Source organism: Anabrus simplex, chromosome 1, assembly GCF_040414725.1.
Source record: "Anabrus simplex isolate iqAnaSimp1 chromosome 1, ASM4041472v1, whole genome shotgun sequence".
In the NCBI taxonomy this organism is placed as follows: domain Eukaryota; kingdom Metazoa; phylum Arthropoda; class Insecta; order Orthoptera; family Tettigoniidae; genus Anabrus; species Anabrus simplex.
This window is the reverse complement of record NC_090265.1, coordinates 1,137,872,825-1,137,889,349: the sequence shown is the minus strand read 5'-3', so window position 1 is coordinate 1,137,889,349 and position 16,525 is coordinate 1,137,872,825. Positions and strand designations below refer to the sequence as shown.

General features: G+C 38.3%; 1 protein-coding gene across 1 annotated transcript in view; it reads right to left on the bottom strand.

Moving 5' to 3' along the window:
* Positions 1–16,525, bottom strand: part of poe (E3 ubiquitin-protein ligase-like protein poe) — a 797,274-nt gene that overhangs the window by 8,609 nt on the left and 772,140 nt on the right. The window contains exons 75-80 of the mRNA XM_067137373.2: positions 8,180–8,293; positions 7,963–8,097; positions 7,127–7,596; positions 6,722–6,883; positions 6,480–6,638; positions 5,902–6,232 (exon numbers count right to left, since the gene is read on the bottom strand). Of these exons, the coding sequence (XP_066993474.2) occupies positions 5,902–6,232; positions 6,480–6,638; positions 6,722–6,883; positions 7,127–7,596; positions 7,963–8,097; positions 8,180–8,293 (1,371 nt within the window). The remainder of the gene's footprint in view (positions 1–5,901; positions 6,233–6,479; positions 6,639–6,721; positions 6,884–7,126; positions 7,597–7,962; positions 8,098–8,179; positions 8,294–16,525) is intronic.

The window sequence follows — 16,525 nt, the reverse complement described above, 5'->3', positions numbered from 1 at the left end:
AAGGAAAATGCATATTTGCTTTCCTAAATTGGCAATGCAGATCAGACGCCAGTCTACTCTGAAATGCCAGTGGACAAGACTGTGAATGTTAAGGGTGCGAAAAGTGTTACCATTAGAAAAGGTGGTAATGAAAAAACAATGGTGTACGGTAATGTTGTGTATTCTGGCCGACGGAACCAAATTGCCGCCGTACATTGTTCTCAAGCGAAAGGCTATTCCTAAAAATCTACCCGCTGGTGTTATCGTCAGATCTCAGAACTCCGGCTGGATGGACAGTTCACTTGTGGAAGACTGGGTAAAGTGTGTCTGGCAATGTCGCTCTGGTGCATTATTGGGACAAAAGAGCTTGCTTGTTCTCGACAGTTACCGTGGTCACACAACAGACGCTGTGAAGAAACATATCAAGGATGGGAAAACCGACCTGGCAGTCATTCCGGGCAAGATGACGTCTGTGCTACAGCCGCTGGATGTCTGCGTGAACTGTCCATTTAAAGCAGCCTTGAAACAGCTCTATACAGAATGGATGGCGGGTGATAATCACACACTGACGCCAACTGGTTGCATTCAGCGCCTGGAAGTTCAGCTGCTGTGTTCGTGGATTTTGAAGGCATGGAATTGTATCCTTGGAGACCTCATACAGAAGAGCTTCAGGAAATGTAGCATTTCTAATGCTATGGATGGCAGCGATGACGACATTTCGTGGAAAGGTGATTGTGATGAAAGTTCAGAATTTGGTACTGATGATGATGATGATGATGATTGAACTCGTTGAATATACGTTTGTTTACTTTTATTTGTGTTTTTTAAATCATTTGATGTAAATAATTTTCACTTAGCTTTTTTTTTTTTTAAATTTTGTTCTTTCAAAATTTCTTATTCGGCGGCGGGTGGTATTCGAGATTGTACGGTATTGTAATGTACTTTATATTTAACAAAGGATTATGGATAAAACATGCACACCAAATTTACAACGGATGTTCAGAGTGACATCCTTCACAATCAAATGTATACACTGTATCTGTGAATGAAAACTTTTTTTTAAATTTTATTTTTATACAAAGGATAATTGAAAATTCACGGCCTGTTTCCAGTCAATGAAATTGAAATAATAAATAAGGTAGTTCAACCTATTCAATACAAATAAATATGAAATGTAGTATTACATTCCTATTTAATTAAAAGCGGAAGCGGTACCGGTTTCGACCCTAATCTGGGTCACCATCAGCCGAATAAAATGCAAAAAACAATGCATAGGTAAATAAGAAATTAAAGAGTGAGTCTTTCACAAAAACAGTTGAAGAGGCAAAATATGTTACTGGGGATATGCACTGTGCAATTTTAAATCGTAAAATCTAGAAGAAGTAGAAAGTCAGTCATTTATAAGAAGTAGGGCGCGATCTTCTGAATAGTAGCACAACACACGCAAATTTCAGCATTGTCTCATAATGTTTACAAGAAGAGGTGAAAAGTTAAATGAGCCAGCGAATGAGGCGCGAAGTCACAATATAATTATTGAACATGAAGTCCCAAAATTGTTTAGAAGTCGAAGACGAGTCGCTTGATTGAAGCGAATAGCTAGCTCCTGAAGATCAGCGCAACACAAAGTCCGGCACTGTGCTTTCAAATGCTGACTGAACTCTGTGAATAGCTTGATGAACCAGTTTGTAATTGCTTCGGTTGCAAAAATGTGTGTATAAATATAAATAATACAATTTAATATAATTTAAGTACGTAAACAGTGTGTTGCGCTTATCTTCAGCCTTAATGAGTTGTTGTAAGTAAAAGTTGAATTATTGTGTAATGTGTATATAGTATAAATTTTATTTTTCTTGTTTTCCTACCTAATAATCTAATACATTCCACAGCAAATATTTTACCTTGGATTCTGTATTGGTCAAGACATAAGAAACAACTCATAACTTAATGATGAAATCGTAAAGCGCCTGTTTTCTTGAACCTTTACATAAACTTTTTGCACCAAGTCTTCAGTAATGATAGATGGTCAACCACTACGCTTCTCGTCGTGGACATTATTATAGTTTCTTTAAATGCTCTAACCCATTTTCTTACCATTCCTTTGCTCACAGTGTGTTTTCCATATATTTCACTAATTTGCCGATGAATTTCCAATAGCTTTCACTCGTTTTCCATTTAGAAAACTAATTACAGCACTCACTACACACTTGGCGGGACCGTTAATTGTCAGAGGCATTTTCAATATGGACAAACAAACTTAAATACGGGCGAATGCTTCCATAATGGCGTTTGTGGCTTGTGTACTGAGCGCACATGCTCTGCATAATACCAATATAAATGGTCCATTATTGGACATGCTCTGCATGAGGACCGAAGAGCTACAGCAGCCATATTTAAAAATGATACTTAAAAAACATACTTCATATATATATATTTGTACAATTCCGATGTGGAAAGTGTCTGGGTCAACAGATGTTCTTTGTTGTTCATGTTTCTCTTAAACAAGGCTCTTCGCATGCCCCTAAATGTGTTAACTGGAGGTTGTTAATTTTGGGTAGGACGCCACACCTGGTGATCTAATGCCTGGGATAAATTTGATATAGAAATTCCCACACATCAAGAGTGAAGTGTGCTGCCTTTCCACTCTGTTGCACCCACATTTCCTGATCCATCAACAGTTTCTTCTAAGGAGTTTCAATAAATATGTCCAACCAATGCAGTAACAGTTTTGTATGAATTTCTCTTCCTGCACGTGTGTCTGAGCTCTGCAGAAGTGTGTCATGTCATCTGATATATCAACAAAAGTAAAATGGATAAAGAAAGTAACACAATACCAATCACTATCACATGATGAGGACAGTCAACCCACTAGCCTTTGTACTCATGAGTAAAAGTTGCAGAGAAGGTCAACTGGCTAAGTTTAGTACCTTCATTATAAACATTTCAGTACAATATGCAAGTAACATCAAACAATCCCTTGGTAGCAACATTATAATATTCAAGTTTTGAGGCATTCAAGAAGCTTTATTCCTAACGCCTCAGAGATGCGGAACATTTTAGAGTGTTGCTTTACCCAGTAGAGTTGATTCAGGAGTGAGGACTCAGAAAATGCAGCAATCTCTTAAAAAAACTCACTGTTACAACAGTTTAGCTCAGATTATTTTCAAGCATTTACAGCAGATATCAAAAGAATGTAGTTTACATTCATTGATTTTATATATATATATATATATCTTTTTTTACCTTTAATCTACTAATGGAGAAGTGACCTTCCATATTTTAAGTGAAATGAAAGTGATGTTCTTGTATTTACATGGGCTGTTTCACAATGCAATGAAAACTAGGGTAATCGTTGCCTCTGAAACTTTAAGCAGAAGAACTGGAAACCATAGTTCAAAGATTCACTTACAAATCCCAGGTTAATGGGACAATTAGTTCATGAGAAAGAGGGTGTGTACTTCGGCGTGCTTGTGTACCATCCTCTCTCATTCCTTATGTTACGCATTCATTCTCACTTCACTCAGTTCAGTCTGCGGTAGTACTGTTATTGTCTGAATTTTTCAAACTTACAATAACCTTCATTCAAACTGTACCACGCTATGCTTCTGCTCGACAAAATTTTATATCTTAAAGTGACAGCAACCAAGTAACTGCGAGCTGTAAAAGGTTTCAAGGTGTTGAAAGAATTATAGGAATCCTCACCAGATCATTTCAGCATGCATATCTATGGAAAGACCGTGATTTACCAAGTGTATACATAAGTCTTTTTCGGTTTCACTAAGAGATGGCGCCAGCAAACAGTACGCAGCATATGAATTTAACATATACGTCAGTTTGTTCGTCTGACATTAACCTACCAACACACACAACTTGAATCCGCCAAACACTAGCGTCTGTACTGTATCATTCAGTGATCATGCCGACGTTTGTGCCTCGAAAAATAAAAATAAATAAACCAGCATTGTTTTTCATCATCATCATCATCATCATCATCATTTCCCAACTCCAGTTTCCTGTGTGTGGTGTACAAGCACTCGCCATCTCCTCCTGTCTTCATACATCTTCTGATCCAGTACATACTCCCATTTGTATCCTCTCTTTTTCTTATTTAATCAAAAGAAAAAGGCTGTGGAAAGTCACTTTTCGCTGGTAGAAACATATGGTGAACACTCTCCAATGATTAGAACATGAGAGACATGGTTTTGACAATTTAAACGTGGTAATTTCAATGTTAATAATAATAATGTTATTTGTTTTACGTCCCACTAACTACTCTTTTACGGTTTTCGGAGACGCCGAGGTGCCGGAATTTTGTCCCCCAGGAGTTCTTTTACGTGCCAGTAAATCTACCGACACGAGGCTGACATATTGGAGCACCTTCAAATACCACCGGACTAAGCCAGGATCGAACCTTCCAAGTTGGGGTCAGAAGTCCAGCGCCTCAACCGCCTCAGCCACTCAGCCCGGCAATTTCAATGTTAAAGACCGTGCTTTGTGTCTGGTGGGACCAGTGCGGTATTGTGTATTATGAATTCTTGAAGCCCAGTGAAACCGTTAATGCACAACGCTATTGCAACAAATGACTAATTTAAATCATGCATTGATCGAAAGACAACACGAATGGGCCAGAAGACATGGCAAAGTGATTTTGTTACACGACGATGTGCCGTCTCACACAGCAAAACCAGTGAAAGACACCTTGAAATCGCTTGGATGGGACACCCTTCTGCATTCGCCATACTGCCCCGAACCGGCGCCATCTAACTATCACCTCTTCGCATCAATGGGGCACACACTCTCAGAGCAGCACTTCAGCAATTTCAAGGAAGTTGGAAAATGGCTCAACAAATGGTTTGCCACAAAAGAAAAGCAGTTTTTCTGGCATCGTATTCATAACTTACCTGAAAGATGGGCGAAGTGTGTAGAAGGCGATGGCCAATATTTTGAATAAACAAAAATATGAATTTCCCTTAAATTATGTGTTTTCTTTACCACAAAACCCAGCAAAAACTTATGCGTACACCTGGTATACTATCAATTTACATAAGGAAACAACATGTAGTGATACACACATCCACTATAATGCAGCAGAAAATGATCAGACTATTTCAAATTCCGAGGGAGGGAGGGAGGGAGGGAGGAAGGAAGGAAGGAAGGAAGGAAGATTAAAACTTTCATACTTTATTGTAGTTTCCTTGTTAGTTTCCATATTTTAGTATTTTGTGTAGAGCAGGTATTGGACCAGCGAACAATACTCCAGCATAGCCTTTCGTGTACCTCTAAGGCCTCTTGGATACAGCTTCAAAGATATACAATTTCCATATCAACAATGTTAAAACTTTACAAGCTAGAACAAAATGAAGTTAGGCCTACAGGGGTCTGTACCATGCATGGAGGTCAACAGCATGTGAAGAAAAGGTGGTCTATACGACGTATAGAGGTCGGCATCACTGGGCTAGGAGGATGACCAAAAACGACTTTTAGTCAATATACTTCCTGGATCTAAGAAGCCTTAGGGGTATACAAAAGACTATACTGGAGTATTGTTTGCTGGTCCAACACCTGCTTTACACAAAATACTAAAATATGGAAACTAATAAGGAAACCACAATAAAGTATGAAAGTTTAAATTTCTCTACACTTTTAAAGAAATAGAAGAGGCAATAACAGACATATTTAGATTGATTCTTTCACAGCCTGTATTAATAGACAGGATAATGTGGCTTTCGGGTTTTTGCCAAGTCAAGAAAACAAGGAGAAAATATTTATGTTTCAAGGAAACTTTCCTCCACATCTTCAGAAGGAAAACTCATTTGTCCATGAAGAAGACGTGAAACGTACATATTTTCTTCTTGTTTTCTTGAAATGGCAAAAGCTCAAAGGCTACATTACCGTATCTAAATTATTATACAATAAAGGACTTGCCTTGCAATAATTGGTGTAGATGCCATCGACAAGGCCAAAGAACACCAGGTAGCTCTTGTAGACCGAGTATTCCTTAACACTGCGATCAGCCAGATGAGGGGTGGCACCAGGTCCTGCAGGCTGTACATGACGGGCTTGTGCTAGGACCAGAAGGCGACGAAGATGTGACACACGAGTACGAGCCCAACGTGTGGGCGAGTGCAATAATAGTGAGAAGACACACCAATAGAGGGGGCCTTCTGCTTCATAGCCTGACTCTAGCCACTTATCTGTGGCAGTGTTTTCCAAGTATGCTGTCAGATTCTTATCCTCCCTGGGTCCTGAACGGGTACTGTTAGGATAAACAAAATAGTTCCATTACAAGACTGAACTGTCTATTAGTAAATAAAGAAATTTCACCCAATAAATCTTGGAGAAACGGTAAGTCTAAAGTCATTTTTCTATTTATTTCTTATTTCCCAGTATAACATAATTGTGGTCAACTGTACAATGTACTAAATGGTCTTCACTCAAGGCATAAAATTAATTTCTAAAGAAAAGTCCTGAAGAATATTTTCTTAATTTGCATGGATACTTACGTGTTTATTACATACAATGCCATATGGATAAGATAAGGAATGAGATGCATGTTGGACTGAGGTCCACCTCCCCCAGTATCATCATGGAAACTCTTCTCCTGTGCAAACCGTAATAACAGTAATTTCAAATCGTGCACAGTTGAGGAGTAACTGATATCCCTGAAGAAAGCGAATAAAAACATATCACAATTTTGAAAATAAAATATCTCTAGATCAAAGAATAAAACTATAACTGTACATACCTATGGCCAGTACATTCTTGTAAATATGTGTTATGACGAGCTAAGCAACTGGCAAATGCAGACTCTGGTACCTGTGGACCCCACAGTGGTAGTAAACCATTGCACTTGGTGTTTGCATTCTGCAATGCTGCAGATTCCCACTCATCACGTGCTCTTGCTAATCTGAAAACCACACACAACGGTCATGATTTATTGGGGATAGAAGGTCAAAACGTACATGTCAACTTGCATTTTACGGTTCTGATTCATTGCAAATTTAATGTTATGTAAGTAAAGTCTCAAAAACTATTATAGCATGAGTTGGGATAATCAGGATAAATAAATCTCTGCTTTGGATGTTCGGACAAAGGCTGATATTCCTCCCTATGTACTACACATTTTCACCCACAAAGAGAACCAACTTACCTTACAGCAGACATGTGACAGTCTACATGGACCACATTGAAGTGGGTGACAGTACTGTAGCCAACAGTCTTGCGAGGTTTCACTTCAAATTCTTCCACATTACAGCGCTTTGTGAAAGTGTATATACCTAGAACCTTGCTTGAATGAAACTTGTAGCCTTCTCGACAGATACAACATTCCAGTCCAGGCTCTTCTCCCAGATCCTCCATCAGCAGAGTACTTTGAGCTGTCACCTGACCTTTCTCATTAGTTCGCATGTTCAGAGCTCCAAGTTCTTTCTCACGCATGGCCATGGCGAGTCTCTTCTTTTCTGCACGAGTCTGCTGGCGAACTTCCTCTATACGACTGGCCACCTGAGGGTGAGCTCTCAGAGCTTCCAGCAGGTTCTCTGCCAATGAGCCCACATGCTCATCAGATGATACCTGCTCTAGCCGGTGGATGATAGGGACACAATCAGCTGATACAGCCAGCTAAACAAAAAACACATACGGGTATTAGATAATACAGAAACGGTACTTAATACAGAGAGTATAACAATCGAGCCGAACTTATTAATGAGCTTTATCGAGTGAAATATATATATATTAAGAGAGAAGGCACAGGAATGATCAATACAAAATATTTTGCACAAATACTGCTTTAACACACTAATGATTCTCTTATTTCTCGCATACATAAATATTTCTCAAAGAGTTTAAAAGTTTGTGACTTATTACATTATTTATCTAGTGAAAGGAGATTTCTGACCAACATGTTAAGGGAGATAAAGTATTCACTTTTTTACCTCTCAAAGATTAAAAGAAACTTTATTTAGAAAAAAATATTTCCCTTCTCACCTGTGTGGGCTCATGGTCTGTGGCCAGGCCTGTCAAGAAGCGGAGGATGTATTTAAGAGCAGGCTTTGAAATAAACTCCTTCCAGTCATCACTATCAGTTCTCAGAAGAGTTGGTCTCACACAGGGAGCATGCATCTGTCAAGTTAATAAAACAGTTACTGATAATTATAGACAAGTACTTTGGTATCAAAACAAGTTGTGCCGAATTTTTACCTACAGTGATATATTCCAATGCTTGACGCACAATTCCCAGGGATATGATGTGGTCTTTGAGTGTATTTCCAATTGTATTACGCTCTATTCCAGCTGTCAAAACACACAGCAGCTCCAGCTGAAACATATAAATTGAAATAAACTTTATGCATTAAACTCAATGAAGAAATTTTACCATTCATTAAAAGTTCAGCTGTTGCATAAAATATGTTAATTGTGATCAGGGTGTATTGCTTTAAGGGAAGTGTGATATAATCAGCCCCTCTTTAATCAGAAGAGAATATGAAAGTTATCTAGGGCCCCATTCTCTGTTGGTACGTGCGTATGTCTCCTTAAATATGGAAGAATAATAGAACTCAGAGCATTAACAACACAAAAGAACATGCCAGTAATTAAAATACTGGACACAGAAAGTGAAAAAGGCAAACAGAAAAGAAGTTAAAGTTGTCTCTAGTAATAAGAAAACACATTACCACACAATGTGATGTATGATAGTAAACACACAATAACTATGAACATGGGCTCTCCCAGAAGCATGCTTCCTGCTCAGCGCTGTTGCTGCAGTGACAGACATGCTGACGAAAGAGAGATCTGACACGGTTCTATGCTCACAATATACACACATTCTCCATAAACAGAATGGACTCTGAATAGAGATACATGTGTTAGAAGCCCAAATCCTATGATTATCCATCCTTACAATTATGACAATTTTGCCAATAGAGTTTCCCTAAACACTCTTCTCCAGTGGATGTAAATATTTCAGCACCTTCTTATCTTTCTCGCTTATGTGGGAGAAGCAATTGTTGAGATTATCCCTTCAGTTCAAGGGCAAATGGTATCTCCTGAATCCCTTGTTACAGAATCACAGGATTTGGGCGGACAGCTTCAGAATTTTTTGTGCTGCCACACAGCATCACCAAAACAATTAAATCTGTACATTTTTCATGTGCAGAAAGAAATAAAGATATTAAACACAGCAAGCCAGAGTATTCATTATTTATCTAGGCAACGCCATGCTATTCCATTGACTGGCACGGGCGGGCAAGCAAATCTCACTCCTCCCTCACGTTCATAATACTGTGTTTACTATAGCATATTAAACAAGAATAATTTGATAATTTTTTTCATGCATTTAACTCAACATGGAATGATAAGTAATTAGACAGCAGATATCTGTATACAAATTACTGGCTTGACTGGTAAAGCAATAAATGGGAAATTTATGTAAGGCATAGGAGAAATTTAACACATACAGTACATTGTAAATAGTCCTACCTTGGTATTGAACCCGATAGGGGCATGATCCAAGGACCTTTGTTTGATAGTGATCTTCATAATTACGCACGTAATGCTATTTAAGGAAAATAATACTGAAATTGATTAATATTCATATCATTAATACAGGTAATACCGAAACTAATTAATATTCATACCATTAAGATAGATAAATTGAGTCTTTTAAAGTTATTTTACGAGATTTCTTTGTTTGCGACCTATTGCGCCATATTGTCCTTTGTGTAGCGGGGGCCCGCAGTGGAACGCAAGCCCATCTGGACCCGGGAGGGGTTATGAAAGGGGATTCCCCATGACATCACTCGAGAGAAGACATCCCTCCTCAAGACTCAGAGAATGAGGGGAAACCAACTTTTTCGAAACGAAATATAGGAGCCATCTTGAATTCGGACTAGCCAACTTAATTATCTACGATCTAGAAATTAATGAAACTCGAATTCTGGAGTCGTCTCCCGATTTAAAAGGGATAAATGTCACTGGGACATTTATTTAGAGTGTCTAATGTCCCCTTTCTTGATAACTTTCAGAAGAAGAAAGAATATTGTGTTGTTTCTGCGTGGAAAAGTACCGGGGCCATCTATTTATTCTCATGACACGTCCTTGACGGAGGGAGTTCACCCCGCGTGGTAGGGGAAGCCGGACAGATTTTAATTAATTAAAGGAGATCCACTGAAGGATAATTGAATGGATATGTCTCAATCACATCAACTAAATATTGGTCACCTGATTAGCCGTACTATTACACCTCAAGTGTGCCGGGGATAGGCAACACGCAAATTAGTGGAAGGGGTATCGCTCCCTTATAAAAACCACTGCAGTGAGGGACGAGGGCCACTCGGGACTCGCGGCTTACCGACGGCGAAGCTATGTTTGGTTAAGCTCTCATTAGTTCTTTGTTCAAGTGAATTTAACTTCAATTTCAAGTGAAATAATAGAATTCGCATAAACAGTGTATAGATTTGGTCTCCGGGACACCAGTGTTAGTTTTTATAAAACCGTGTTGTGTCGCAAACATTCAGTGCAGAAAGTAATATTATTATTATTACTATAGCACGATAGTATTACGTAGCAGCAGTCTGAATAGTGGCTGAGAGATAGACGGGATTCGGTACTGAACTGCAGACTACATAGTCGTATCCGAGATCGTGACTGGACGTTCACGCTGAACGCTGTTAACCAGTGTGTGGAATTAAAACAGTGACGTGTTTGTGCACAGGATTCACTGCCAGCGGTTTCGTCAACCTAGAACCATGGACTCCCAGCCTCGAGGAAGAATGGTGCCACCAGTAACTGCTTTGGTACCCATGGGTCAGCACTAAACCAGTAATGGACTTCCCAAGCCAACAATGGGTCATCAAGTGATGGAGATGAGTATTAACCATATTTAATATGACATGATCAGATGGGGTGGGAAGCTATAATGTTAGAGATCGTAACTTCAGTTAATGTAGATGTGCTATCATGATGCACGTAGCTTTTATTTACTTTATTTAATTAATAATAGGTTAATTAATAATAAGTTTGCATGCAGTAGTACATTGACTTATTCATTTTATTTGGGGAACTTGTAATTATTGATGTGTCAGGAGACCAAATTTTAGTAATTCAGAATAATTCAAGTTAGCTTGTAGTTTGTCCAGCGTTGATAATGCATGGCTGGTAAATAGTGTAATTAGATTACGTGAGCACCCATAACGACGAGAGATGACTACGGAACTGACACCACAGGCCCCTCCACTGAAATATTTAGATAGGCATTGTTACAATAAATTGGCAGGCTTATCACAAGTTAAGTGCAATACGAGGATGAGGTAAGTCTCGTGAGGATAATTGGATGTGAATATTTAATTGAGTAATCACCGTATGAAAATCTAATTGGGTTGGTCACTGCGTGAATATTTAATTCATCATTGTATTACCGTGTGACGTAATTAGTAATTAATTATCTGTTAATCACGAATTTTATTAGCGATTGATTACGTCGTCATTACAAGGAAGTTCGGTATGATCACACAGTATGATCTCATTACCAGGTAAGTCATGTAGGAAGATCGTGTAAGGATGAATCCAATAATAATAATAATAATAATAATAATAATAATAATAATAATAATAATAATAATAATTAAAAAAAATTGTAATGAATACAAGTATTGGTATCATCGAAACCGACGTCACGTTGTGAAGTCATGATTATGTAAAAGGAATATGTGTGTTGAATTGAGGTGAAGTACTAAGGGCCGATGCAATTTGCTTAATGAGCAACAGAGCTCAGTTTATTGTGAACGAACCTCGAGAGGGGGTGTTTTTGTTAAGAAAGGCCGTGTTACGCATGTCAAGGCCAAAGCCATCAACTGCCCACGGCAGGGGGTTGGGGCGTTTGACCTAGTAAAGAAAAGTGTTTTTTGTGTGCCTGACCGCTCGTATAAGGGGGGAGCCATGAGTTAAAGGAAACAAGGCCTGTAGGAATCGGCTAATAATGGAAGTATTTAACACGCCGGGATGATGTGTTCGCTATTAAATGAAACTGCGATTGGTACCAATATTTGTTAGTTTACTGTCATTATTCATTTGAGTATAATGTAGCTAGGGTTTCAGTGTCCTACTTCCATCTACCGGGGTATCAGTTCAGTGCCCTGCGCCGGCATTGGTACTCCAAAATGCCAAAATGAAGGAGGGGTGTCTCACGTGTTTACTGTATATAATCTGTGTTTCATTGAGTTGTTTATGTATCATGTTGTGATAATAATTAGTGTTGACGATGGTCCTGATCATCAGGGCGGCGAATTGTATCCTAGTGAGGGTCGGTTCAAACCCGGGCGTTTGTTCCATATTTATGTGAGTTCTTTCTTGGTATTTCGTTGGGTAATAATTGTGTGTTTTAGTATAGGGATTGCTCAGACTTATTGCATGCACGTTACTCTTATTAGTTAATAAGATCATATAGCCTCAGTGTTTGTGGTAAATGTTTTCCGTTCGTATCACGTCATGGCGATTCGCTCTGAGATAAACAATACTCGGATCCATCACACACGACTAAACGTCGACAACAAACCACAGTTGATGATAATACAAGTAATTCATTCGTAACTACAAATGCGTCATTTCCATCATCATCAAGGCCTAATAAATCGCTTGTGTTAATCTAAACTTTAACCCGAATGTGTTCTCATTGTAATTAGGTATGACCCGTATTCCTACCCAGTATGCCTTTAAGATAATGTTAGATAAGCGCCTATTCTAATACACTTTCAACCCTTAGTCGCCCTGTAGATATCTCACGCCGGTGCCTTCTTGGGTAGGGGCGGGTACAGTATGTTATGCTCAATACAAAATTAAAAAGAATTACACTTCGAATTTCCTCCAATTTCCAGACATAAATTACTTTTCTACAAACTTCTAAACCAACAAAAAAGTTTATAAAGAAATAATTTTACATATTAAATACATAGAATGATAACCACAACGTCCTAGCTGAAAATCAGTGAGAAACATTTCGCTTGTACCATTAACAACACACTTAAACTGCCACAGTTTGGACCTGACAATATGGGCCAGATATATCTATCTGCATACAGAAGCTATAGCAACCAAAGAGGATAGTAGGGATAGTTTCAAAAAAAAAAAAAAAAAAAAAAAAAAAAAAAAAAAAAAAAAAAAAAAAAAAAAAAAAAAAAAAAAATTCTCTACTGTTCCATAATACTAATATAGTTTGATCACTGATCCATTTCAATATGTTCAGCCTACCAAAATTTTTTGTTTGCTTAATCATTCAGTTTGTTATTCTCAAAGTTTTGAACTGAAACGTTTTCTATAAAGCGTTATATTTCTGATTACTAGGTCAACATGTTACCCCTTTTACACCATATTTACAATGTTATTTACATTACATGGTGCTAGTTTCAACACTACTCAGGGTCATCATCAGCCATATTAAACATACACAAAATTTTAGGATTTCATCAAATTTTGTAAAAACAACTTAGTATTGAATAGGTGGAAAACTCTCCTATGTATAATTTATATGTTATCTCAGTTCAATACGGACCAACAACATGAAGTTCATAACCCTTGACACTGTTGGGCAGTTATTGTAAATAACATAAATGACAGATACAGCCTTGAATAACCATTGAAAGATTCTGCTGTTCCCAAGATGCTGACATTCCCTTAAATTTAACTACCATTGTAAAGTATTTGCATTGTCACACCCAAATTATATACTGTTGTCCCAATTCAGCATTTTGATCTTAATTTCTCTATCCAACACCTGAAATATTCCTCCCCCCCCCCATGTTACCTTCACATTCTATCAAAACAACCAGAGGGGTGACAATTGGTTCTGTTTTTTCTCTCTCACAAAAATAAGTTAACACCAATGGATACAATTGGCAGTCATTGTTATCATTACTACCATCAGTAGACTGTTGACTGTTGATTATTTCAGACACTGTTGACTCAGACATGCTTCTGACTACTGCAGTTATCTTGGTTTTACTACTTCCATACTTTTCAAATCTATGGCACTTTCCAGGTCCCACAACCTTTTCTCTTCGTGCACAACAGGCTGAACATAGGAATGACATTTATAAGTTGTCACCTCACGAAATGCTGCGTCAAGATGTTTACGCACGTCCCAAAGTTTGAACGTGGTGTTAAGGCTGGCAACATAATGTTTGATCTGGCGGCACACCATCTCTATCGGTTTAATTCACAGTGATAAGGGGGAAGTCTGACTACAGTGTAGCATCAGCTTTGGTAATATTATTTCAAACCACAATTTAAATACGTCACCAGTCATTTCATCATGGCAGTCTCAGTTTTTCTTAGACTAGAATAAAAGATCACCACCCTCCAAAAAACGCCATCACTTCCAATGTGTATGTAACAATATCAGTTGCTTACCCCTCCCCAACGGATTTTTTAACCCTGTGCTTAAACCCGAAAGAAATGCCCGTTTCTTCGACTTTACAGTAGTGTCTCACCATGCCTTTGTATGCCCTTCATTAATCCATGGCTTGTCCAATTAGTAAAATTTCTGCCCCTCTTGTCTAAATTCTCTTATCTTATGGAGATAACATCTACGTCACATCATCTCTGTCCACTATGACGATTTTTCGATTTCTACCGATGATCTCGAAACCTATTTCTTTCAATAGCATGTAAAGCGAGAATTTTTTAGAATCTGAGAGTTCAGGATCAGAAGTTACAGTCTATAACACTTTGTTAATTGTAGGGCGTTCATTGTTTTTAAAAAAATATGTCCACTTCTCTCTGTAGAGCAGAATGAACAAATTCATTGTACTCCATGTCCAAAACATTTCTGACACGGGGTCTTTTCTTATCCTGTGTGGTACCACGGCCGGTACTAGAAATTCTTTCCGTGCACTCTAAACACTTGAAACAGACACACCAGTGCTCTATGTTAATTTTATGACATTGTCAATTGAACTGTCAGGATAAATTTCCATAAACTTATTAAATACGTTTAAGACAACAGTCTTCTCTCCACTTTTTGGAGGTTTCCCTCACCTATGCTTTACAACACCACCCATTAAAGTGAACTGACTAAAGGTCGTGCAATCGTGCGTGCGACTTTCCTTATGGCTGCCAGCTAACAATACCATGTAAAAAGAGATTTCCATGAGCAGATATTGGGTATTTAAGTTACTGACCAGAAACTTAGAACAATAATGTAATTTTCAATCGATAAAACACTTTTGTATTCAATACTTTATTTTTTAATTTAGAAATGGACTATTTACTGGGTGGACAAAGACGGAAAGAAGTGTGAAGCAGTCGAAGCCACAGGGTTTTGTTTACGCTTACTTTATTCTCTAGTTGGAAAGCAATACCTGTCAGTTACAGTATCTTTACAATACTGTACATTGTTAGGATCCTTTGGTATATAATCAGTACATACTGTACCGGTAACGGCGGTACAAAACTAAGTCCCCGTAATAGAAATTTTAGAAACATGTTACGCTCCGGGCCGCCTACGAAAGACTGACTGGACGGCGAGCAACAGCTGTGTGCGCGTGACGTAGAGAGCGGGTGACGTCACAGCATGTCTCGCCGCGATACAGAGCCTAGACTGATGTGAAATGTTCTTCGAGTTTCTATGGGTAATAACTCTCCCCACAATAATAATTAAACAAATTTAACAACATCACCATGTAACCCGATCCCTTATCTATATTCCTGCCGAATTTCATGTATATCTGACATGAGGCGATGAAGTTATGGAACGAGATGTGAAGGCCCGGATCAGATATAAATACAGTGTGTTGCCAGTGTGTGGCCTGAGTTTGTGGCCAGAGTGTGTATGTGCACGCTAGGCAGTGGAGTTCATACAGTCGGTTCGCGAGCACCGTGATCTAGCGTGAAGCAGCTATTAATCTTCGAGTCAGTGGACTTTAACCCCATCGCATCATATATGGACTTGTACGGATTTCTTTATACTGTGAGTGACAACTTTTTACTCCGACGGGACGTGATATTAATTGTGCTTCGTCTGAACATTATCAAGTGACTGTTATTCTACACAAGTGTCTAAGACTTGCGAATGTTTTCGAGTGCTCGTAATTTGAAGTTTAATGTTCTGGACAGGACTTAGAACAGTTTGCTCCTTACAGAGTACTAAATACTTCAAGTTTATGAGACTGTGTTTTAATCCAGATTTACTCGATTCCAAGCATGACTACGTCACTAATTTACCATTTCATGAACTGTGTAAATATTTTTAGGTCATGAACTGTGAACTGTGCATGTGTGGACTGTGCATTTCAATTCTACTAAACAGCACATTTCAATTCTATGAACATTCAGTTTTACGAACAGTCGAACCGAGGACTGTCAATACTCGATTAATTTCATCTTTTGATTTCATGTTATTATCAATGCGCGAATGAGTTCGAATTCACGAGTGAAACATCTTTATTTTCGAATCCAATTAAATTATGTTGAACAGTGCTTCAAAGAACTAAGTCGTGCGGCATTACTTTACATTGTACCAAGTGCCACAAACTTCAAGTGACTCTGTTAAAATTCGACG